This window comes from Pleurodeles waltl, chromosome 7, assembly GCF_031143425.1.
Source record: "Pleurodeles waltl isolate 20211129_DDA chromosome 7, aPleWal1.hap1.20221129, whole genome shotgun sequence".
Lineage (NCBI taxonomy): Eukaryota > Metazoa > Chordata > Amphibia > Caudata > Salamandridae > Pleurodeles > Pleurodeles waltl.
The window spans coordinates 1384336375-1384361879 of NC_090446.1; the positions used below are offsets into that span (position 1 = coordinate 1384336375).

General features: G+C 46.2%; 1 protein-coding gene across 4 annotated transcripts in view; it reads left to right on the top strand.

Moving 5' to 3' along the window:
* Nucleotides 1–25505, top strand: part of LOC138246373 (sodium-dependent neutral amino acid transporter B(0)AT2-like) — a 278385-nt gene that overhangs the window by 207741 nt on the left and 45139 nt on the right. For all 4 annotated transcript variants that reach the window (XM_069200937.1, XM_069200938.1, XM_069200936.1 and 1 more), the window contains 4 exons: nt 1617–1727; nt 11833–12074; nt 17541–17724; nt 18653–18854. In XM_069200937.1, coding sequence (XP_069057038.1) covers nt 1617–1727; nt 11833–12074; nt 17541–17724; nt 18653–18854 — 739 coding nt within the window. The remainder of the gene's footprint in view (nt 1–1616; nt 1728–11832; nt 12075–17540; nt 17725–18652; nt 18855–25505) is intronic.

Genomic DNA, 25505 nt, shown 5'->3' on the forward strand with positions numbered 1-25505 from the left:
AGCTTCTATATTTCAATCCTCCATAAAGGAATTACATATTGCCCTTGTGTCTCAGATTTGTGAACCATTTGAAACTGTCTGTGTGCCTTGGAGTTGCTGACATGGAAATCTCTATTTTTGGTAAGAATAGTCTGTTCCAGAGCTTTAAGCTTTTCTATATCAAGATCCATTCTTAAGTCTTCCGCTGAGTTTCTTTCTTTATCCACATCTAACGGAATTTCACATTAGTGAGGCATTTTGCCTTTATTTTATCCAAAATCTCATACTTCCTCAGCTGAGGAAACTTTGAGAAATCTTGACGCCCTCAAACGTTAAAGTTCTGCTTAGAAAGGAAAAATCAGTTGTGAGTTACTCCATATAGTAAGGTGACAAAGGCCATTATTGGGATTGGCGAGCAGCCCAATTACAAGTTTCTATTTGCAAGCCATGACATGTTGGTAGTTGCGCCTAGTCAAACTTATTCGATCAAATGAAAGGCGCTGCAGGTGGCCTTACGTGGTCATGTCTCTATTGTAAACATTTTTAAAACAACAGACTGGGGAGCTCATCATAATGTTTGCAAGCACTACTCATTGAACGTGTAATCTGGAAAAGAGGCAGCGTTCAGCCAGGAAGCTCTTGGCCACCTATCTTCTGGAAGACTGTCCAGGCAAATGCTGTCTCCCTCTTTAATGGTGCATTATTATCCAGTTGGAAAGGAGGTAGTCCATAACACAAATAAGGAAATTATATCTTTGTGGAGATTCTGGTGCTCTTAAGCCCTGTTACTGCTCTTTCATATTACCCACCGAGCGATCTCCTCAAGGCATATGTGATGCTATAACCTTACAGACTGCAAAAATATGTAGGTACTGAGAGGAGAAAGTAGGGTTGGCCTTTGACATTCAAAGACGATTTTCCGTCAATTGAAATGAAGGGCTAGGAGAGACTTAGGGGGTTATTCCAACTTTGGAGGAGGTGTTAATCCGTCCCAAAAGTGACGGAAAAGTGACGGATTTACCACCAGCCGTATTACGAGTCCATTATATCCTATGGAACTCGTAATACGGCTGGTGGTATATCCGTCACTTTACCGTCACTTTTGGGACGGATTAACACCTCCTCCAAAGTTGGAATAACCCCCTTAGAGTCAGAATAATAATGAAAGTAAGATGTTGCAACTTTTAACTAATGCGCTTCTGTTGCATGGCTTGAAAATCACAACTATTTTTTTCCTTTCATACATTCAAGTTGAGGTTCTACACCAAAGGTTCTTCAAAGACCTTTTTATTTTGAATATTGCTTGACATAGTATACTTGTGTATAACTAGTGAAGGGTGGTCGGAGCTTAGTAGCCAACCAGGTGAGAGGAGAGTTGAAACATTGAATTCGCCATTAGTGGAACAACAGCATTCAAGCACTGAGGTTTCCATTAAAGGTACAAAGGAATACTCGGGATTGGAGGGAATAGAGGTCAAACACGAGGGTCCCCCAGATTGTTATTAGAATTTTTCAAACTGTGGGATAGCCAGAGCTCAAGAGGCCAAACAATGGGACACCCAAGAGTAGAATTAAACATGGCTTGTCATGAACTCGGGAGGCTCTGCTGCTCACAATATCCTGTGCTGATTTTCCAGGTGATGTACTTCAGCTCCATCTTCCCCTACGTGGTCCTGCTGTGCTTCCTGGTCCGTGGTCTGCTCTTGGAAGGTGCTGCAGATGGTATCCGCATCATGTTCACCCCAAAGGTAAGCAGTTAATTGCATGTACCAACTGTAATACTGGGGCTGCACAAGTAGGAATGAGTGGCCACTCGGCCCGAAGGATTGTCGTCTAATAGGTACATTCTGCAGAGAGACCCAGCAATAGCCCATTATATCTGAGCTCTAGGCTTCACAGGTTTGTAACATTTTGAAGAGTGAAACAATGTTTTAGAGTGAGAATAGCTGTTCAACTAGGAGAACTACTTTTTAAAGTCCCACTTATAAATGCATTATAAACATCTGGCAGATTTGTAGCTTTGCAGGTCTGCTCTGCTTTGCTTTTAAGGAATTATATTTTTGAATATGTGCAAGCTAATAAAGGGCCAGATTGTACTGCTCATATTTTTTTAAAAATATACGTTAAACTTCATTTTAAATGCCCCGATCAGCCTGTTGGTTGATTGGATTGTGCAACCTTGAATTTATGCCGCTTGACACTAATGGAAGCTTCAGTCTCCTTGAATGACTCTTGAGATTGAAAAATGACCCTTTCCTCTGGCTAAGGGCCTGATCTAGATCTTGCGGACGAGTTACTCCGTCACAACGGTGACCAATATCCCGTTCGGCAGTATCTAAATTCCATAAGATATAATGTAATTTAAATATTGGCGGGTGGGATATCAGTCACTGTTGTGGTGGAGTAACTCGTCCTCCAATATCTAAATCAGGCGCTAAGTGTAGTTAAGACAACCAAACAAAAATATTCTGGGTTCACTTTAATGGCATTCTTGCTGATATTGATGAATTACATAATATTTCCTTATAAGTGTGGAATTATGGAAAATATTGCTTAAATGTATATTTTTTCAAAATGAATATAATTTAAACAAGACAACATGCCTGTGAAATGTAACATTGTCAATTATTTTAAACATAATAAGGAAAGATAATTGAAAACTTCTGAAGGGCCAAAAAGGGTAGCTTTGGGCAAAGTAAAGCAGGGATGGCTAAGAAAGCATTCTGATCTACTCCTATAACATCTTTGTCATCATAAGGGTTATAGGGATTTCTTTCCTGCAGGTAAACACTCCAAGAGGGTCGACTTTCATACCTTGGCATCTGCACCCCTGTCACTCTTGGGTGAAGTTGAGGCTCAATGTCAAAACACTCTTTAAGGAACTAAACTATCTGACACCAATTATTATGCCATCATTTAGGCTACCCTCTCTAACCAGCATTGTGTGTTATGTGACATCAGTCGTAAAGTTGTGGAAAATAATCAAGCACTGTTGCTTTCATCTCACTGACACAAACTCTTGCCTGAGGGCCTGACACCTATTTCAGCTTGAAAGGATGACCACACGGTATCCCCAGCCACCCACAATAATAGGCCACGCATTTAGAAACGGCGAAAACACCATCCATGACACTTTCTGCACCAGTACTTGTGTCATCAACTTAAGCTCACTGCCCCACCACCAAGAAAAGAAAGAAAGACAAAGGTGTTCCCTCGAGAACAAATATGATTGATTGGTGTGCTCGTGTGGATAGGCTGACAATCCAAGAGAAATAGTATATGAATGAACAGCAACATAATGTCAGCACTTCCGATTGATACCTGTTTATTTAGCCTTAAACTCCTTCCTTCTAGTGCGCAAATATAGTTTGGTTCTACTTCAAATGGATCACCACCATGTATTGTCTGAACAGGTAAAAAAGGAACAGAGTATAGCATCCATTCCAAGGAAGCTCAGTTATTCTGGCTTTTGCTGCTAGAATTATACTTCTGCACCATTGTAGCTCCTCTCCTGGAGCTTTAAAAATAAAAAACTGATAAGCTCAGCAGGAACCTAGAGCACCATGAGTAGATGTTAAATAACCAAACGTTCTCTGTTTTATTCTCTGGGTATTGACTCAAAAGCATAGATTTACTAGCCACAAAGAAATCTCAATATGCTCTTGATCCTCACTCCTTGAGTGAATGCTACTTTGATAAACCACTGAGGGAGATTTCTGAAGGTTTTGCTTCTAGTCCTACTTCCACAGAAGGTTGTGTTCAAACTCCTACTCCCACAGAAGGTTGTGTTCAAGATCAGACAGTCAGAGTTCAAAATCATTCCCGTTGCTTAAGAGTGGCTTTGCCATTGTTGGTACCCAGATCTTTTGCAGCAGTCAAAACAAAAGCAGCCACTGCTTATCTAATGAGAAATCTAAAGTCCTACGTTTGCAATGCAACAATATGACGCAAGTTCATAACATTAAGGCATTACTGCATAGACTGTCACTCCAGTACAGATATTCTTGTTGGTCTGGCTTTCTTACCCAGGCAGTTTTTTTTTTTTTTAATTGATTCTTTTTATGAGCCTGGTTCCATCTTCAGCTGTGAGGTTGATCTTATTTTATTCTACTGTTTAGGATATCAAAGAGATTTTCGTGATGGAGAAATTAAAGTTACTTACTTGTGTTCCTAGTTTTCCGTCCTGGGTAGTCACTTTGGAATTATAGACATCCCACCCTTCAACCTTATTACAAGAACCCTAGCTCAGATTTGGGTATTACTATATCCTTTGTCAATCTGCCCTTCAAACACAAGTAGCCTGTCTGACCCCATCCTGGCCACAATGAAATAGTTTAGCTTCCAAAGTTTAAGTGTCAGTTTTACACTCATGCACATACAAGTTATAAGAGAATCATTGACTGCTTTTTGCTACTTTTTATAAACAGATTGTTAGGGTGGTGTTTTCAAGCAAATGTACTTTACTTTAATGTGACTTATCTGGCTGATTGAAATATGTTTTTTTAAAATGCTTTATCTTATCAGCATTTTTTGTGTTAATGGTGTAGCTGAGTAAAAAGCAGGGTGCATTAAAGAAAGAGAATGGGAACCATGATCCCGCAGTTGCACCGATAGTCTAGCGTTCATGACTTCGGAAAGAATATTCATGATGGATGAACTGAGGTTACAAGTAGGTAACCTTTCCAATCTGCTTCTCCTTGCTTGGCTATAAAGCGAGTGCTTGTCAAGACCGAGAAGGTGTTAAGCAATAACTACAAAGGCTGATTTGGAGCTCCAGATGTTATGGGAAGAGTGAAAAGCTCAGCATGTGAATCAAGCAAGTTTAGGGAGAGATAGTGGCCCGAAAAAATTCCGAAAGGCCATAGGACAGTTGCCTTAGTAATAGTCTTGGCAGTGTGTTCTTACAAATTCTGTTGGGCATAATCTGATTAGCTGCAATAGATAATGCCTCCACAGGAGTCAAGTAGAACGCTAGGCTTCAAGGAGCCTGATCTACTATCTGTCTTGTTTAAAGACCCATTAGCCAGGAATACAATGGCTGCACAGGCATGCATTCTGTTTAGCTGTGATATGCATGTAAGTCCATATGTAGCACACGTTTTTGATCTCCAGTGCAGAGCACCAGTCTGAGTTAACCACTACTTAAAAAATCAACATTTCTTTGAGTACAGATATTTTCAAAAGGCTGGTCATGTGTTACGTGTATTTGCTAATCTGAACTTGCAGCGCCATCCAATGACCAAGAACAGTTACCCTTTTTGTTGTGGGTGTGTTTGAGCATCCCTGTGTCAGAGCACCCTCTGTGACAAAGCTGTTGTATTAGGGCACATAAAAGTGGTTGTATAGCAGCAAAAAGGTTATGTGATGTCCACCTACCTATATATTTGGATGGCTCTATTTCTGAAAGAATCTGAACAATTGGTTCACATAGGTAATCGGGTGTTTTGCAGGCCTACAGAAGTGAGAGCCCTTATCATGAAAGAGAATCATGAACTTGTTTGAATAACTAAGATTAAGATATTGCAGAATAAAATATTAAATGTATATGTTTTGATGTATTTCCAGTTGGTGGACCATTAATGTAGCAGTAGAAATGTAAAGATACCCATACCTTTTCAGCTGATTACTTGGGCCAATGAAATGGATCGGTTCTAAGCTCTGCCCAACCTCCTATTATTACTACCTGTTTTATGAATGGGAGTGTCAGTCTGTGCTCCAGGACCTGGAACAACATCTTCATCTACATTAGAACCGTCCCATTCATTTTGCAATTCTTAAAAGGTGCTGAAGACACTCCCCTTCAAAGAACAGCATACCTCCACATGATAAGAATCACCACCAGCAATCATCCTGCTTCGTTATAAATCATTATAACTCATAGCTCCCACCATTGTTCACGGCTCAGTTGTTTCCTAACTAGATTCAGGCAATACAAATATCTATATATAAAGAAATACATGGTACAGCCAATGTGTACAAGTTGAAAATGCCCTCATTAAGAATGAAATGCAGTTTGAGTCCATCGACCATGTAATATTGAGTACCCCGATGATAGAAGCCTCATTGATAGACTAGTATCAACCCTTTGAGGAATCGGCTCAATTCTGTCCTTTACAGTTGCTTAAAACTGTGTCTCTATACAAGATCTACAAGATCTTATCTTACCAGATGTTTTACATTGTGAGGGGGTGAAGAGAAAGGAGCTTTTTAAGTGGAAAGGGGACTTGAGTCTTTTTTCCCTCACACCACTTTTAGAAGGAAAATAGCAGGTAGACAACAAGAAGGAGAGAGGAAAACAAATTGACTAAGCTTATGGTACAACAGTAAGAATCTACACCAGTTGCCCCTTATCTGTCCTAGTGATGCCAGGATATTTTGTTGCACTGAGAATTAGTGGAGCCTCAGTAAGTGCCGTAGCCACTTAGTCGGCCTCTTATATCATTCAAACTGTGCATGTATGGATAACTTTCTCGTTTGTAATTGACACACATTTGTAAAATATCACCGATAATTCCTTTTTTTTTTTTTTTTAATCTGTTTTATTATTTTCAACACAGAGCATGAGTTTACAAATACAAAAACTGGGTCGATACAATACATGATTCAGACGCTAGTAGAGCAGCAGTTTACATATTTACTTATCAGGGTATCCTCTATGCAGCGGACAGTATAGTCAGTATCTAGTGTCTTAATGTTTTGCCAGAACATGCGGCATAATTAAATATCCTGAGTAAAACGGGTCTATTTCTCGCACCCCCAGGTGCATTTGAACATGGCGTTTCATCACAAGTATGTTTTCCATTGTGTCCAGTATATCCTCTTTTTGCGGTCACCTTCAATTGGTGGGATATGTCAATAAGTTAGTTTTGGTTTCATTAAGGCATGTGTAGTAATAATATACTATAGTCTCCTTCCCTGTCAACGGTACGTTCCTCACTTATCCCTGATGAACTTAACAAATGTAGGCCCTGCAAGGTATACTTTTGCATTGCAGCAATTCACGGTGGTCGTACATCGTTTTTCACTTCTAGTTTGGTCACCGGTGCTTCCCATATGTCATATCCCGTGTGCAATGCTCGCAAAACCAGAGTTTCCACTTGCGCCCATCTCAGTGTCAGAGCCCGCCAACTGGGTATCTCCGGTACTTTAGATGCCTTCCATTTCATGGCAATCAAACGCTTGTAGATGATGAATGCTAAGTCTGCAAATTTATTAATGTGTTTATGTTTCATAACTCTAGTTCTTATTCCTAAGAGGCAGGATTCTGGTACCAGCAGAAACACGTGTTCTGTGATGCCGGACACTTCTGCTACTAAACCAGTCCAGGCCCTCTGCAAGGGACCACAGTCCCATACCATATGATAGAAATGCGCTGCTTGTAGATCGCAACTGGGGCATGCCGATGTGGACACAGGGGACATGCACTGAATACGAGATGGGGATAAATACGTCTGGTGCAAAAAATTGAATTGGGTATAGCGGAACCTGGGGTTCCAATACACTTTCTGTACTTGCTGGAGGGCCACAGACCACTCCCCCAGGGACAGAGGTATGGGGAGGACTGAGTTCCATCTGCTTCCCGCCGCTCCCACACTATCCACAGTCATGTCAGTCAAAGCTTTGTATAAATTAGTGATCACTTTTTTCTGGGTATTCTCAGAGAGTAATAAGTGTAGAACAGGGGAAAACTCGGGTTCCTGTTCCCCCTGTAGCTATGCCTTTTTAATCAGGTGGCATATAGCATAATATGCCATAAACTGTCCTGAGCTCACTGAGGAGAGATCCTTGATGGTTTCAGAAGACATCAATGTACCGTCATCAAATCAATCACCCACAGTCTCTATTCCTGCCTCCACCCATGGTGCTATGCAATGATGTTTAAGTAGCTGTGTGCTTCCCGGTATTTGGCCCAGCGGTATGAGAAGGGAGTATGGGGGGAAACGTTTGCTTCTCTGTATATATTTCCGCCAGCAGGCGCGCGCTGCCAACAACAGGTAATTACCATTCACCGGTTGTGCTGTGCGATCTGCAAGCCACTTGAAGATGGGAACACCTCTCAACTGCGCGCGCACCCATGTTGTCTCGGACGACTCAGGTCTGTTCAACCAATAGAATGGCCATTTTAGTTGTGCTGCTGCATAGTATTGCTGAAACTTTGGTGCTCCCAACCCACCCTCACAAAACGGGCGTTGCAGGGTACTGAGAGGGGCCCGAGGCCTGCCATAACCCCAGATGAGTTCCAACAGTAACCTATTAAGGTCACGAAAGAAGCTCCTTGGACTAACTATAGGTAGCACAGCAAAATAATAAAGGAGCCTTGGTAAAATCAGCATGTTGGCCACTGCCACCCTACCTAGAGGAGAAAGAGGAAGCGAGCACCAGAACAGGAGTGAGCCTTTCAAAGAGCAGAGCGTGCCTCCCAGGTTGACATCCCTCATATCATCAGCCTTGTGATGTATCTGCACTCCCAGATATTTAAAGGTGTCCAAGCACCACCTCAACCTGCTTGGGGGAAGAGCCTCTTTCCCCCCCAGTGTGTAATTCCACCATAGGGAACAAGCAGGACTTGGACCAGTTAACCTGAAGACCCGAAATTGTTCCATACGACTCCAACAGTGACATCACATCAGGAAGGGTAGACCGACCCTTCTCTAAGTAAATCATTGCGTCATCAGCATATAATGATATGATGTGATATGTCCCCATACAATACATTCCCCATTGCGCAGCCTGGGCACGAAACCGAGCAGCCAGCAATTGCAAATAACAAGGGCGACAGTGGGCATCCCTGTCTAGTTCCTCTACCTATGGTGAAGCTTTCTGATATTATTCCTCCTCTCCTTACCCTAGCTGTGGGGTCAGCGTACAGAGTCTGCACCCAGTGCACAAAGCCCGGTCCGAATCCCATAAGACGCAGTGTGGCTGACAGAAAATCCCAGCCCAGCGTATCAAAGGCCTTTTCTATATCTAGAGATACGGCCACATTTTCATATGCCTCTTTGGGGGTATCGCCAATAATCTCCGTATGTTTAGGAACGTGTTCTGTCAGGGAATTAATCCACTTTGATCTTCATGAACCAGCATATGTTTGACTGGGGCGAGCCTGTTCGCCAGCAACTTACCCAAGATTTTGAAATCTAAATTCAGGAGAGACAATGGCCTATATGATTTCACGTCCATGGGATCCCGACCAGGCTTAGGGAGCACTACAATTAACGCCTCTCTCTGGGATGTCGGGAGCAGGCCCCGGGTCCAGGCCTCCTCCAACGTGGACAGCAATGGACGCGCTAAATGCCGAGCATAGGTGGAATCAGTAGGCCATCCATGCCGTGAGTTTTATTACGAGCTATTTGTGTTATGGCCACAGCAATTTCTTCTGGTCTGAGGAGCTCATCAAATGCTGCCATATGTGGCGCCGATAGTTTTACCAGCGGGTGCTTCACTAAGGAAGGACTCCAGCTGCTGGGCATCGCAGGCTGGTTGTTGACGATATAGCCCAGTATAATAATCTTTAAAGGCATTGTTAATTTCTTCCTGTGAGGACACCACTCTCCCGTCATTCATGCATATCGCCCCTATCGGAATATGTTGCTGTTCCTCCCGCAGCAGCCATGCCAGGAGCCTCCCCAAACGATCACCCACCGTATGCAAACACGTGAGATGGTAGGTGCAGTCATGCTGGCGAAGGCGCTGATCCGCCTCCTCGTACACTCTACGTTTCGCACCCAGGGGTTCAAATGGCACTGTGTGTTGTGCGACTGCTATTTCCAGACCGCGCAGTTCATTTTCTAAGGTGACAACTTCATTATGTAGCGAGCGGCGCACCCCCCAGGACGTGGAGAGGCAGTGTCCTCTGACCACAACCTTATGTGCATCCCATTCTGTGGCTCTCAAATCAGTGGACCCAGTGTTTGAGTCCCAATAATTCTTGATGCAGGCATTTAAGTCCTCCCTGAATGGAGCATCCAGCAGTGCCTCAGTTCGCAAACGCCATGTGGGTATTGCCAAACGCTTTTCCCCCCATCTGATAGTAAGCAGCAAGGGGGAGTGATCAGACACTGTCCTAGCCAAGTAACCAGAAGTCTTGATCAAAGAGCACACGGAGGGAGTCCCCCACAGCAAGTCTATTCTGGTGTGTATGTCATGAATTTAGGAATAGAAGGAGTACTCCCTATGCGTTGGATGACCTATACGCCACATATCTTACACTCCGGTGTCTCTAGCCCAGGTTGTCAGTAAAGTAGAGTTTCGACTGCTCACTGCTCCCTTCAATGGGGGAGATGATTGATCTAGCAACACATCCGGAACGCAATTAAAGTCCCCACCCCATATGGCAGATACAGCCGGATCGGTCAACAGAGCAGGAGTCAGCGCCTGGAAGAATTTGCCTAACACACTATTGGGGGAATAAATCCATACTATGGTCAGCGGCTTGCCGTCCAATAGCCCCTCCAGTACTATATATCTGCCGCCTGTGTCCACCCTTTCTTTATGCTGCACATAAGGGACCCATGGCGCTATCCACACCAACACTCCCCTCGCATAGGCCGAAGAGGACGTACCATACACCTGACCACGCCAGCGCTTCTTCAGGGTCTGTAAATCACCACTCAGCAAATGTGTTTCCTGTAGTATGGCAAAATGCACTCCTCAGCATTTGAGACAAGCATGTATACGGTGCCACCGTCTCGGTATCTCCATTCCATTGTATAATATTGTATTCCTGCATCGTATGTGGTCTGTGTGTTTCCATAGTATCATAAACAGTGCAGTTATATTCACCATGTTATATGCCTGGCTCCTAAAGAAAAATACCCATCCGCTCCCCTGGAAAATGTCCCGACTTGGGCCTGCGATCCGCACCGTGCAGCCTCGGCACCAATTGTGGTACGACACCCCAGTAGGCCGTACCCTCGGCCGCTCGCCACCCAGTCCCTGCACGAGGGGAGGCCCTGCTCGCCTCCACAGATATGCTGCTGTCTATCCACACATGCGCCATGCTACGCCGCGTCCCCAGCCGCTCGCCGTCAGTCCTCCACGCCAGGGAAGGCCTCCGTTGCCCTCGCGTGCATTTCATACTCCTGTCACACTTGCGGCTCCGGTCACAGCCACAATGCTGGGACAGGGGCCAAACACCTCCACACAACCCCCGACACACTCTGTGCCGCGTGGCAGGTGTTGAAGTAATTTATATCAGGATAGTTTTAGGGGCCCGAAGCAGAGCTTGCTTTCAAGCGTCTGTCTTGGCTGTCATCTTGGCCACGCCCCCAGCGATAATTCCTTCTAACTCACGTTTTCTAGTTTAGGTGTCTTTTATAACTTAACGCACAACCTTCCCTCCTTCAGTGTGGGGCTTGTGCATAACTAGCTCTGTACTATCCTAAAATGGGGTTCGGAGGTGTGTGGGTGGAGCAGGTTCGAGGGGTGATGCTTACAGTCTCCACTACAGTGGCTCAGAAACAAATAGCTAAATTAGAAAATGGATAGACTAGGGTATTGATTTTGCTAGGGTACTTTGCTGAGGATTTTCAGCCTGAAGAACTGAGAATAATTCAAAGCACGTTCAGTCCATGTATAATAGCATACAGGAGACTGTAGTTACAGGTAAGTACATGTTTCCGTATGTGGAGGTCGTTCTGCAGGTGTTTACTCTGTACTGGTTGGTGCAACACTTTCCTATTACAAAGACCCGCTACCCTTATCCTATTCTTGACAGCCATTTCCAATTCGTATTGGTTACATTTCCATTAACCTTCCCTATTTTAACCAGTCTTGCCAAATATTTTTCAGTTGTTACCATGTGTGCAGATCATACAAAAGTAATATTTGCTCGCCCTGCTTTTCTTTCTACAGCTGGAGATCTGGGGTGACATCCAGGTGTGGCGTCAGGCTGCCACCCAGGTTTTCTTTGCGCTTGGCCTGGGCTTTGGTAGTGTAATTGCCTACTCCAGCTACAACAACCGTAACAACAACTGCCACTTTGATGCCATTCTTGTATCCTTCATAAATTTCATGACATCTATCCTGGCTACACTGGTGGTTTTTGCTGTTCTTGGGTTCCGCGCTAACATTATTACACATCGCTGCATTGAAAAGTGAGTACAAGTGAGGATTGGCAAACTACCATGGGTGTATTCTATGAAGTGAATGTTTGAATTCATTTATGTTGATGATTAGACATTCAGCTTGATTTATGTTCAAGAGATTGATTTTATTTTTGACATGGTCTGTTTGGTTATTTGTATGTTTGAGTTCATCCTAAGACCCTCTAGTTGAGGGAATAATTGTATTTTTGTATTGGGATAGATGTTGGCGTGGGTTAAAGGTTTTCATGAATTAATGTTTCAGTAATGGATTTATTCTTGTCTGAACTTAAGGTCCGATACATCCATGTTAATATGGGTCGTTTATCTTCTCCACTGATGCTTACTTGTTCACATGGAGTGTTATTTTGATGGATCGTGTAGATGAGATGATTGCATCTTTGTGGAACTCATTAGATGCAGACATGGACTGGTTTGTTTGATAGCTTTAAGTTGATGTGGTAAATTTAATTCTAGCATTGATACTTTAATTTTGAAAGAGAATGTTTGATAGTTTGGTTAGGTTAAATTTGTGAACACAGTTCGATGTTGGCATTATTGTCCTTGTGATTTAATATTGAGATAATTGGATGGATTTGCATGCTCAACAATAGTGATACCTAGCATACTGCATTCAGTGCCTCTGTGTTTTTTTGTGTTTACACACCATCCTGATAATATCAAAATAAGGCAGGTAAATTATATAAGATTGACCACTGGTAATTGAAGGTTACAGATGGCTCAGATTTGAGCAAGAACCCTGGGCATTGAGAACAGAGGAATGCACACTGAGGACAGACCTACGGATGTTTAAGTTGCATGGTTGAACGGTTTGGAAAATTAGCATGCAAACAAGTTAAGAAAAACTGAGATTTTAGGTGCTGTGTGATTTGGTGAGGGATAGTACAGTTAATCTTCTAGCCACAGATTCCTTGCCTTAGAATTATCCCTAGGCTTCAGACTGTATCCAGAAGTTATTCGTTAGCATACCCCTGCGTACCAGTAGGTGGCATTGTTTGGTTTCACATGACATCAACTGCACTGGAAGTCACATGCCCGGTGCCTATATAGGTGCTATCCCAGTGCGCTGATGTCTTCTTTTCTTTCTGCACCAGTCAGCGCAGATCCAAAGAGATCTGCCCGAGTCAATTTTTGACTGACCTTTTTTGACTTTTGTCAGTCTTTTTTTAGAATCTTCTCCTGGTGTGGCCAGATGTCCACTTGGAATGCTGGCTTCAAGCCCTGTGGGGCCTGTCGTTGACAGATGTCTGTGACGGGCTCAGATCTCCGGTGCCTGGAACGCTACGACAATGTGAAGACTTGTGCCGACTGCCCTGCCATGTACCCCAAGGCCTTAAGGGAGTGGTCTTCAAGCTCATTGCCGCTTGACATGCAACGCACAGTGGTCTCGGTCCCGGTCGAGTGGAAGGCCCTGGGCCTAGTCTCAGTGCCCAAGATATTCATCGCACTCAGTCGTCCCACCGTTCGGGTAAGTACCACAAGAAAAAGAACAAGAAGTCAAAAAGGTATTCAACTTGACCTCATCCGTTGGAGTTTTCAGGCGAAGGAGCCTTGACATGGGAGGCATGGCTCCTGCGATTGAGCCTACGCCTGGACAAGCTCTGCACTTCCCTGAATTTACGGGAGCTGGAGCTACCCACTCCAAACCCCTTTTCCACTTTAATGAAACCCTTACAGACATCCTGTTAGGGACCTGGTCCAAGTCCAGCACAGGGGCTCCTGTGAACAGGACAGTTGCCCGCTGCCATCTCCTCACTCCAGGGGACCCCCAGTTCCTCACTTGACACCCTATCCCAGAGAGCTTGGCCTTCCAAGCCTCTACTTCCCATGTAAATCCTGGTGCATTCCCTACCACTTCACCAGATAGGGGATCCAAGAGGCTGGACACCTTAGGCAAGAAAATATTTTCTTTCACCAGCCTGGCACTGCAGCCGGTGAACACTATGCGCTTTTTGGGGTGTTACTCCTATACTGTATGTGATTTGGTTGAGCAGATGTCCCAGTCCAACCCACCCGCCTCCCCCCCCCCCCCCCCCCCCCCCCCCCCCTCTACCACTGGCAGCCATAGCCTCCAAGCCTCCTTACCATCAAGGGCACCCAATGGGATGTAGGATACGCCATCACCTGCAGGGCTGGAGGTCTATAACCTCACACCCAATGAGTTCTCCAGATTGTCCAAAGATGCTTCGCCCTTCCCTACGTGACTACCCCTCCACGCAAGCCACCCAATTGCGACAGGCTGACGGAGGACATGTTACCTTGCTTCACCAAGAAGTGACCTCTCTCTTGGCCAAGGGTGCCTTAGAGAGGATGCTGATGCCAGAAATAGGTTTTGCTTGCTATTCCCACTACATTCTGGTACCCAAGAAGGACGGAGACATTCGTACTATCCTAGATCTGTGCCCTCATAATTTCTTACTGAAGAAGAAGTTCAAAGTGCTGATACTTGCTCAAGTCCTGTCTGCCCTCTACCTGGGAGGTTGGATGTTAGCGTTGGATTTGCAGGACTCACACTTCCACGTTCCCTTCCTGCCTGACCACAGGCATTATCTGTGGTTTACGGTAGATCACAAGCACTTTCAGTTCGTTGTGCTCCCTTTTGTCCTTACCAGTGCCCTTGAGGTGTTCACCAAGGTGATGGAGTTGGTTGTGTGGATCAGGGGGGGCCGGTCTTCCCCTATCTTGACGATGAACTGTTAAACGTGGCCCATCCCAGGCAGTCGTCTCCCACTTCCACACTACGACACACCACCTACACCTGCTGGGGATCACTATCAACATGTTGAAGTCACACCTGACTCCTTCTCAGATGTTCCCCTTCATCAGAGCTGTTCTGGACACTGTGCAGTTTTGGAATTATCCTCCAGAACGGCGAGACCATGGTATTTAGGCTATGATACAGATGTGTCAGCATCTATCTTGCGTTTTGGTGATACTGACTGTGATGCTGCTGTGCCTCATGGCCTCCTGCATCCTGATGGTGACACATGCCCACTGGCGTATGCGGGCTCTGCAGTGGAACCTGAAGTTCCAGTGGGTGGAGCATCATGAAAATCTCCCCGACATGATCCAGATCTCAGAGGGAACTGCAAAAGATCTGCACTGATGGCTAACAAGCCTCGACTGGATCAGAGGCAGACCCCTCTCCCTTCCCCAACCAGATCTGATAGTGGTGGCAGAAGCATCACTACTGAGATGGGTCGACCATCTGGAAGAGGTGGAGATCAGAGGCCTCTGGACTCCAGCGGAATCACATCAATCTTCTTGAAAAACTTTTTACCCTCCTTCAAGGGCAGGCTAGTCCAGGTGTTCACACACAACACCACGCCATGTGGTGTTGCAACAAACAGGGCAGGGTTGGATCCTGGACCCTTTGTCAAGAGGCCCTGCTTCTCTGGCTGGAACGTCAGGGCATTTCCCTGATGGTTCGACACCTTGTGTGCTCTCAGAATGCACAGGCAGATGAACTCAGCTGAAGGCGCCTAGCGGATCACAAATGGCATCTCCATCTGGAGGTGGTGCAGGCCTTGTTAGCTCTGTTCACCACTGCCAAGAATGCGCGATGTGAGCGATTTTATGCACTGGAGTTTCTAAGGCAGCTCGCTTGAAGATGCTTTTCTTCTCAAATAGAGCTCAGACCTCCTGTATGCATTTCCACCCACACCACTCCTGCTCTGAGTTCTCAGGAAGATCAGGAACGACGGGGCCCAGGTCATCCTGCGGCTGCGGACTGGGTTTGGAGTGTTTGGTATCCAGAGCTGTTGAGCCTGGCCATTGGTCCTTCAATCAAGCTGCCCCTGTGGATCTTCTGTCGCACTAGCAAGGGAGGGTTCTCCATCTGAACCTGTCAACCCTCCACCTTCATGTATAGAGATTGAGCGGTGATTTTCGAACTTTGCCTGAAGTCTGCAATGTGATCTTGGAAGCCAGGCACCCCTCTACCAAGACTGTATACACATGGTACTTGGGACAGTTTTTGCATGATGTGCAGAGAAACAGGTTGACCCTCTCTCTGCTGCCCTTGCCCAGTTCCTTCTCATTACCCTTTCTCTTGCCCAGCAGGGCTCTGTTCTGTCATTCTGCCATCTCAGCCTTTCTGGTTCCCAGATCAAACATCCCATCTTAAATCCCCTGTTAATTGATTCTTGAAAGGGTTGCAACACGTTTCCATGTTCGCTCTTCATTATGCTTCAGTGGGACCTTAATTTTGTCCTGTCCTTTCTGATGTGCGCTCCCTTTGCGGCATTTACATAATTGTCTCCTCAGGCTCCTTACCATCAACACAGCCTTCCTGGTGGAAATACCATCTGCTTGGAGGGTCAGTGAGCTTCAGGCTTTGTCATTCAAGCCTCCATACTTGGAGATCTAGTCAGACAAGCTAATTCTGTGCACTAGAGCCTCCGTTCCTGCTTAAAGTTGTCACTTCCTTTCATGTAGGCCACTTCGTCACTTTGCCTACTTTTTATACTCAACCACATTCCTCCAAGGAAGAGGGGCACCCTCACTGTCTGGACCCAAAAAGAGCATTGCTGTTTTACCTTGTCCGCATGAGAGTTCAGAGTGGATGACCAACTCTTCAAGGGATATACCACCGCGAAAAAGAGAAAGCCTGTGCAGAAATTGACGACCTCATAGTTTGTGCTCTCTATTAAGATCTACTACAAACTGGCCCAGAAACAACTCCTTGAGGGTTTGCGTGCTCACTCCACTAGAGCAAAGGCTTCTACGATTACGTTAGCATGCAAAGTTCCAGTCCTCTACATCTGTCAGACAGCAACGTGGTCCTCCCTGCACATATTTACCAAGCACTGCTGGCTGTACAGTCAGGTCCTTAGGGATGGGCACTTTGCCTGTTCGGTCCTGCATGACTTTTTAGTGTAATGTTGTTTCACAGACCCACCTCCAGGGAAGTATTGCTTGGGTATCTATTCTAAGGTACGGAATTTGTGGCTAGAAGTCTCTACTAGATAAACAAGTTACTTACATTTGGTAATGCCTTATCTGGTAGAGGCTCTATGTAGCTGCAGATTCCTTACCGACCCACCCATCCTCCCCCCTCTGCAAACTGATTTCTAGGGACAGGGGTGTGCCCTTTTTAGGGCCCTAGTTTTCCACACCAGTGGTCAGTGTTCTTCATGGCCCCATGCTCCTGGCGTGGCATGAAAAGAAACAGACGTCCGCACGCTGGGATGGGGCATATATAGGCACTCTGCATGTCACTTCTGGCGCGAAAGACGCTGACAGCACCATACGGAGCAGAACTGTGCCACCTGCTGACACACAGGGGCACTATTCATGAAAAATGTCCGGATCCAGTCTGACACCTGCAGTTAACTCTAAGATAAGGAGTCTGCAGCTAGATACTCTTTACTAGATAAGGCATTACCAAATTTAAGTAAATTGTTCTTCTCACTGCACAAGATACTAAATTTAACTTTCTCTCTCTTCCTATCTTAGAAATGTGGCGAAGATATTAGATCTGGTCACTACTCAGAATGTTCCAGTCCAGTTCCTTCCGACAGAGAACATCACTACCTCTGAGGAGTACAGCAAGTGGTTCCTTAGCATTTCAACGATTTATAACCAAACCCTGCAACACCATGGTATTGAGCACTGCAAGGTGGAGAATGAGATGAACAAGGTGCGTCATTTCCAACTCTTGTCTTCTTTCTAGAGCAGTGCTTCCCAAAGTTTTTAGAACCACAACCCAATTTTTAGAATGACAAACTTGCGTGACCCACCTAGCTTTAATAGACGTGAGCGGGTCTGTTTTTTTAAAAATCTAATAACAGCAACTGTAAACATCGCAGCCTTGAACACACCCTTTGATATTGGACTGCTCGCAAGATATTGATCTGCCCATAAAAGTGGCAGATGGTGAACTGCACTGGAGTTTAAGTGATTTCCGTAGAATCAAAGGATGTTGAGCCTAGCCTGTTTCCTCAAATCCAAAGTGAGTAGCTTAGGTTGTTAGACCACATCCCTACTTCTCAGTTTGTGTGAAAGTCCTACACAAGTGGTATGGTTGTGTATGATCACAGGTAGTGAGTACATTCCCTGTTGAAATAGTTTTTGAGAGTATTGTATGGTAATTCGTCCAAGGGATTGGCTTAAAATTGGACTTGGGGACATTGTTCGGCACCTTTGCACTGGGGCACAAACAGGGCTATTCATTTTAAATACTACTTTCATATAGACCAGGACTTTCGCGACCCACCAAAATTGGTTTGCAACCCTAGTTTATGAAACTCTGTTTTAGAGCTCAACCCCTGGCTTCAAGTAAGCCCTGACCTAAATTTGTGTCCATGCAGTCTTTTGCATCTTGCATTACAAATATCCAGTGTCTCTTATGACTGAACTATGTATTGTTTGTTTCCTTGGCACTACCTCCTGAGGATTGGGATGGTATTGGCACTAGCCTGTGTTCTTCTTTTGTCTTTGCGTTGCATATTTGTTTAATGGCTATACTGACAAAAGGAATTGAAGACTTATACACTGGGAGTAGATACTATTCACTCTCAGGTAGCCATATGTATAATTAACCCTTTCCTTTCTCATGTCCTTCTCAGGGAGTGGAGGGCACAGGTCTGGCATTTATCGCCTTCACTGAAGCCATGACACACTTTCCTGCCTCACCATTCTGGTCTGTGCTCTTTTTCTTCATGCTTCTCAACTTGGGACTGAGCACGATGTTTGGGACTATGCAGGGCATCATCACTCCACTTCTGGACAACTTTGCTACTTTACGCAAGAAGAAGACAGTCTTCACAGGTAGCCCTTAGCCCCTTCTGCGCCTTCTTCTGCAATACTGTTCTTTTGTTGCCAAACATGTAGAGTCCCAACCTCTAACCTTACAAGTATACTGGTGTTCATGCACAGATAGTGTTACTAATGCATCCATTTTGTTAGACATTGTCATGAATGAAGTGCTTCTTTCCTGTCCGCTTGCAAGGTTGTACATTTGTACATGATCCCAAGGTACAGTGGGCTAGTACTTCCTCCCTCTCTTCTAGGTATAGCACAAGCACATTGTCTCTCAGTGCATAATGTGTATGAGTTCTTACATTAATGTTCAACTTTAATGCTCGTTGGCCCTTCAGACACAGACCTGACCATTCACTGTTGTGCAGGTAGTCGTATGTTCACTTCACCAGGGGCACAATATGATTGATCTCTTCCTTCTTAGCTGAGGCTGTTTTACCATGACAACACATCCCCTCAATGTAGAGCATCCTCTCTCTCCCTCTCTCCACATGTCATCGGCACCCTTCTGCAGCTACTGTTGGAATTCTCCTGTTCTTTTTCTCCTAGTACAGTATGACCTTTTTGTTTTAGGCCCAGCAATAGTGCTCCTTCACTATAACTGTTTAAATATTTCCAGTACTCAGGCAACCTGGGGGCTTCTTCCTTCTCATGTAAGCATTGCTTATTGGTTCTTTTCTTTTCATGTTCAAAGTACATAGATATTGAACATATGCAATGATTGAGAAGAATTGAGGAATTAAGACAGGCAAGAATAGTGGTGCTGAGAACACATGAACATGGGTGATGGGCAACCTATAGAAGCAGAAGATCAAAGTGAGGGATGAGAAGAAAGTAAAGAGCAGGCAAGGTGAAGGAGAGCGAAGGTTTGATAAAACTTGGTTCACTGGAAGAATGGACATACCAACGCAGCAGGGAGTGTTAGAGACAGAGAAAGGTTACAGACAATCTGACAGGAAACAGACTATGGTGGATAGAGGGATGTAAATGGAAAATTATTAAAGTCTTGATCTGTGACAGACTATGGAAAGGTGGACATATGGGTATCTTGCTGGTTTTGGAGATTATAATATACATGTTTGATGGCATGTGTGGCTGTAGACACACATGTTCTGCATACTCCTGCCATCTAGTGTTGGGTCCAGAGTGGTGCAAGTTGTTTTTCTTCGCAGAAGTCTTTCGAGTCACAGGATCGAGTGACTCCTCCTGATTTTGCGCATGGGCAACTTTTGTTATATTGTTTTTTTCTCTGCCGTCTGGTTCAGACGTATGTGCCTTTGCTCCATCTATCCACTCTCTTTGGTTCAGTTTTTTCCTACCGAGTCTCACTTCAACTATATTGTTATAATTTGTGCTTTTCTTATCTTATCGATCACGCTGTTTTGTCAGTCCGGGCAGTGACTGACTGCCCTTCAGGGCGCCAGCGCCTACCTCGGGCCTATCTTCAACGCAGGACTGATGGGAATGATTTCCTGATGGAACAGACTGCATTCCGCTTCTGTCCTCTGTGCCACTCCAAGTTCCCGCATACCGACCAACACTTTGGTGGTCATTACAACCCTGGCGGGCGGTGTTAAAGGTGCGGTAAGACCGCAAACAGGCCAGCAGAAAAAATAATGGAATTCTGACCGTGGCGGTTACTGCAGCGGTCATCCGCCACTTCACCATTCTGACCGCCATGGCGGTGAAGACCGCTGGGCTGGAGATTGCGGTCTCCAGCCTGGCGGTCGTCACTAGACCGTCAACGGTATCAGGACCCTGCATACCGCCATGGATCTCGGGTGGTTTGGAACCGCCATGAGATCCACTATCCGTGCCAGGGAATTCCTTCCCTGACACTGATAGGGGTCTCCCCCTCCCCCCGTCACCCCCTATGAATCCTTCCACCCACATCCCCCCAACCCCCTGCCACCCCACAAAAGTGCCACAACCCCCACCACCCGACCCCAAACATGCACATATACACACCCCTACACGCACACACCCCCAACATGCACATATACACACTCCTACACGCACACATACACCCCGACAACACATACCCGCACACATACAAACAGACATGCACACCGTCCGACCCGCACACATGTCCCATACACACAACACCCCCCGCACGCATACACTCACTCACTCACCCCCTCTACACTCTCACACCCCCATGCACACACATAACACTCAACACCCCCCGCCCCCTTCCCTAAAGGACGATCAACTTACCTTGTCCATTGATCCTCCGGGAGGGGACGGGATCCATGCGGGCAGCTCCGCCACCAGAACACCGCCATACCGAATCATGGGACGTGATTCAGTGGGCGGTGTTCTGTTGACGTGGCGGTGGAGGTTGAGCAACCTCCACTTTCCCCCCATCCGCCAGTATGGCTGCTGGCGGCTTTCTGTACGAAAAAGGACGGCGGGCTGCCAGCGGTCATAATACGCGGCGCGGAAGACCGCCACCACTGGCGGTCTTCAGCACGGCGGTACCTTGGCTGTCTTGCGAAAAGACTGCCGAGGTCGTAATGACCCCCTTTGTGTGCAACCTTTGCCTCTCTCTGGATCATTGCGAGGCCAACTGTGATGCCCGTAAGTCCTATCCCTCCAAGAAGACTCTTTGGAACCGAAGAGCTCATCTACAGAAGACGTCGGGCTCTTCCGTGGACATCTTCCGTGAGGAGCATGCTCAGGAGGAGCCTGTGCAGGAGGAGGAGGCCTTTTCCACACAGGACGCATCTAATTTAGACGTTGAATCCGATTTCGAAAGCCAACGAATCACCTCTGCCCAGCACATGAGTACTGTGGCCTCTCCTGCAACACCAAAGACTTTTAAAAAGACTTTCCATCCGATTGTTGAGGTCGCCAGTCCTCCACTGTCACAATGCCATGGTTGGTACCAGAAAGCTGCTTCGGATGCCTCGCCTTCTGGCTCGGCACCGAAAACAGTCACTAATACCAAAACTGCATCCTCGGCGTAGACCTCCATTTCTGCAGAAAGCAAACATAACCTACACTTCTACTAGGTTACATCTAACAGCTATAGCTGCGTATCTACAGAACAGGCTGCATGTTTCCCTGTCTAGAACCCCAGTTGTTAAGGCTTTCATGGAAGGTCTTAAACATGTCATTCCACCTAGGGTACCCCCTGCACCATTGTGGTACCTCAACATTGTGCTCACCAGACTCATGGGTCCGCTTTTGAACCACTCCATGTCCACTTTAATTCCTCTCATATAAAGTGGCTTTCTTAGTTGCCATCACTTCACTCAGGCGTGTTAGTGAGCTCCAGGCACTAACTGTGGAAGAACCTTTCTTCCAAGTTCCTAGGGATAATGTAGTTCTTCGCAGTAATCCCACATTCTCTCGTAGAGGATTTCCATGTATAGTCATAAGCGTAGAATATTTCCCCGCCCGCCTGCGGGGACCCCGGAGCACTTTTTCCAATATCACATCTTAAGTGTCCCTGTTCGCCTCACTTCAGGAGGCTTGTCAAGACACTTAAGAATGTTCCCATGCAGCCTATAGGAAGGGCTACAGTGTTCAAGCTCCTGCATTCAGCTTGACCTGGAAGTAAAAATATTAAATGCTTGCCAAATAAAAGCCATTTTCCAGACCAAATACTTCCAAAAAACTTCTTTTATTTCTCAAAATCCTTAAGGAGTGCAGAACAGTGTAGTCCATAGGCTGCCATTAGAAATGAAGAAAAGGGATACTGTGCCTTTAAGAACAGCCAGTCCTCCAGTATCCCATCATGCCTAGAGAGAGGCTGTTACCTCAGTTCTTTTTTCCGGCACCTGCTGACAGGACCCTGGAGCATTGAACTCGACCTTTTTTCCTTCAAATTTCAGAGAAAAGTTTAGAAAAAAGGCTTCATTCGACATCTTTTGTCTTTCTCTACTACATTTTGAAGTTTTCTGACAGAACTTTAAAGGCTTTTTTCACCAAAATGCCTTCCTTGTTTGACAAGTGCCCTAAATGTGGCAGAAAAAGGCTAAAACAGACTCTCATGAGCTCTGTATTATTTGTCTACCTTCATCTCACATTCCTGCCTCCTGCAGCATCTGCAAGACGTTCTCGAGGCGCACTTTACGTGACAAGAGAGAAAATTTGCCTTCAAGGGAGAGCAGAGAGAAGACGCCAAGGAACCAGTGGGACCTCTGAGCGAGGGGAAGGTCAGTCTTCCACCAGGGCTCATACCTCAGCCTCCAGTGGTCGTGTGAGGTCTGAGAGGCGCTTGTCAGGGCAAAGATGACCTTGGTCCCGGTCGAGAAGAGGTACAACACCAACATGTTTGCCGTCGAAGTCCGGTTCGACGTCGTACAGAAGTCACCAGTCGATGTCGAGGCATTGTACGATGTCGAAGACCCCGAGGTGCACGACGTCGAGGAGCAGATCGGCGTCGTCGGGGTCGACGTCAAGAGGTCGACGTAGACATGGCTTGTCGCCCCACACAGTGTCGATGTCGAGACGGAGAGAGATCTCAACATCAAGGAGGCCGTCGAGGGGTCACAAGAGGCGGAGAATTTATTCCTCATCGAAGCGCTCTTCTTCAGTAGTGCTGCTGCCTTCCTCTCCTTCTTCTCGTCCATCTCGGCCTCGGTCTCCTCCTCCAGAGCTGCCGGCGACGCCGCATCAGCCAACTGGCCAGGAGGTGCCACAACCAACGCCACTCCTGGCACCTCAAGTTCCGGTTAGTATACCGCCTAGAACGCGCTCTGCATTGCGTCATCGTTCACGCCGTGACTCCTCCAGATCAAGATCACACTGCCGATTGAGGCGCAGATCAAGTTCAAGGGAGCGCGACAGAGACTCTTGGTCCTCCACCAGAGACTATTCACCTATGTTGTCGGACTCTCCTCCTCCTTGGTCCTCTCCGGTGGATGATATTAATACCTTCCATGAGGTTCTAGTCCGAGGGGTGTCGAAACTAAGTATACCGATGGCTGCTCCTACGCCATCAGTCATTTTTGAGACGCTTCAACAGCGGTCAGCGGCCAGACCATTGCTACCTCTAGTGCCGGGCCTCCTGAAGCCCGCTATGGAGGTCTTGCTCACACTGGCAGTGACAAGACTTGCACCGTCCAGGCTGAAAAAGAAGTATCGCCCTCTGGAGCAAGATCCACTCTTCTTGTGTTCTGATCCGCCACCGGACTCAGACGTTATTTTGGCGGCACGCAAGGCTCATGTAACTTCTCCATCCTCAACTTCTCCTCCAGATAAGGAGAGTAGGCGACTGGACTCGACAGGTCAAAAGGTCTGTGGCTCAGCAGCGTCCACGATGAAAACTGTGAGCGCCACAGCCCTTTTGGGCAGGTACGATCAATCTTTGTGGGACTCCATCTTGCAGATCATCTCCCAAGAGACCACAGAGAGGACTTTTTAGAAGTTGCCAAGGAGGGCGCTATGGTCTCCAACCAAATAATAAGCGCAGCAGCGGATGCTTCGCTGCTGTCAGCACATGCGCACTGCCATGGTGTGACGCTCAGGAGGCACTCCTGGCTGCGACTGAAGTCTTTAAAACGGGATGCGCAGCAAAGACTTTTAAATCTGCCATTTTCAGGATCCACGTTATTCGGATTGCACGCAGATGACGAAATGGCACGAATGAAAGCGGAAGTGGACACATTAAAGGCAGTAGGATTGGACAAGCCTAAAGAACGCAGGTCCTTCCATCCTTGTCATCGCCGCTACACCACGCAGAGGGTTCAAGCCCCTCAATGGGCCACTACGAGGCCTCACCAGCAGTACCAGTGGCCCTTCCAGCGTAAGGCACAGAGGGGACGATCAGCCCATAAGTCCACTCAGAGCACCCGACAGCCCACCACCTCAAATCCCTGAGGATTTCCTCCCCCCAACTTCGTTATCCACTCCGGTGGGGGGAAGCGTCACCAATTGCCTGGTAGAGTGGCAAAAGATTACAACAGATGCTTGGGTCTTAGGTATTGTACAGATGGATATTATCTCAGATTTTCATCACCACCTCCGGCCATCCCGGCAAAGCACACGACTGCAAACCTCGATCTCTTGAAGGCGGAAGTTTCCATCCGCCTCGAAAAGAGAGCAGTGGAATCAGTTCCCCTCAGCCAACAGGGGAAGGGTATCTACTCAAAATACTTTCTCATCCCAAAAGGGACAAAAAAACGAAGTCAGACCCATTTTAGACCTCAAAACGGCCAACAAATGGATCCGAAAAGAGAAGTTCAGGATGCTATCCTTACACCAGATATATCCTCCGATTCGGCAAGGAGATTGGCTTTGCTCAGTGGATCTACACGATGCGTATTTCCACATCTCCATTGCAAAGAAACATCGGAAGTTCCTGAGGTTTTTGGTAGGTCAAGATTACTTCCAGTACACAGTCCTGCCATTCGGTCTCACAACTGCCCCAGGACCTTTTCCAAGTGCATAGCGGTGGTGGCAGCTCACCTACGGAGTAAACTGATCTTCATATACCCGTATCACGACGACTGGTTGATCAAAACATCCACTTATGCAGAAGCAAAACGGCATTTCCAACTGACCTGCAACCTTCTGTACTGGCTAGGTCTTCATATCAACTTTCAAAAGTCAACGATAGTATCAGTCCAGAGGCTACATTACTTAGGAGCTACCATAGACACACTGCAGGCAAAAGTGTGTCCTTCTGAGGAACGACGCTTATCTATTCTC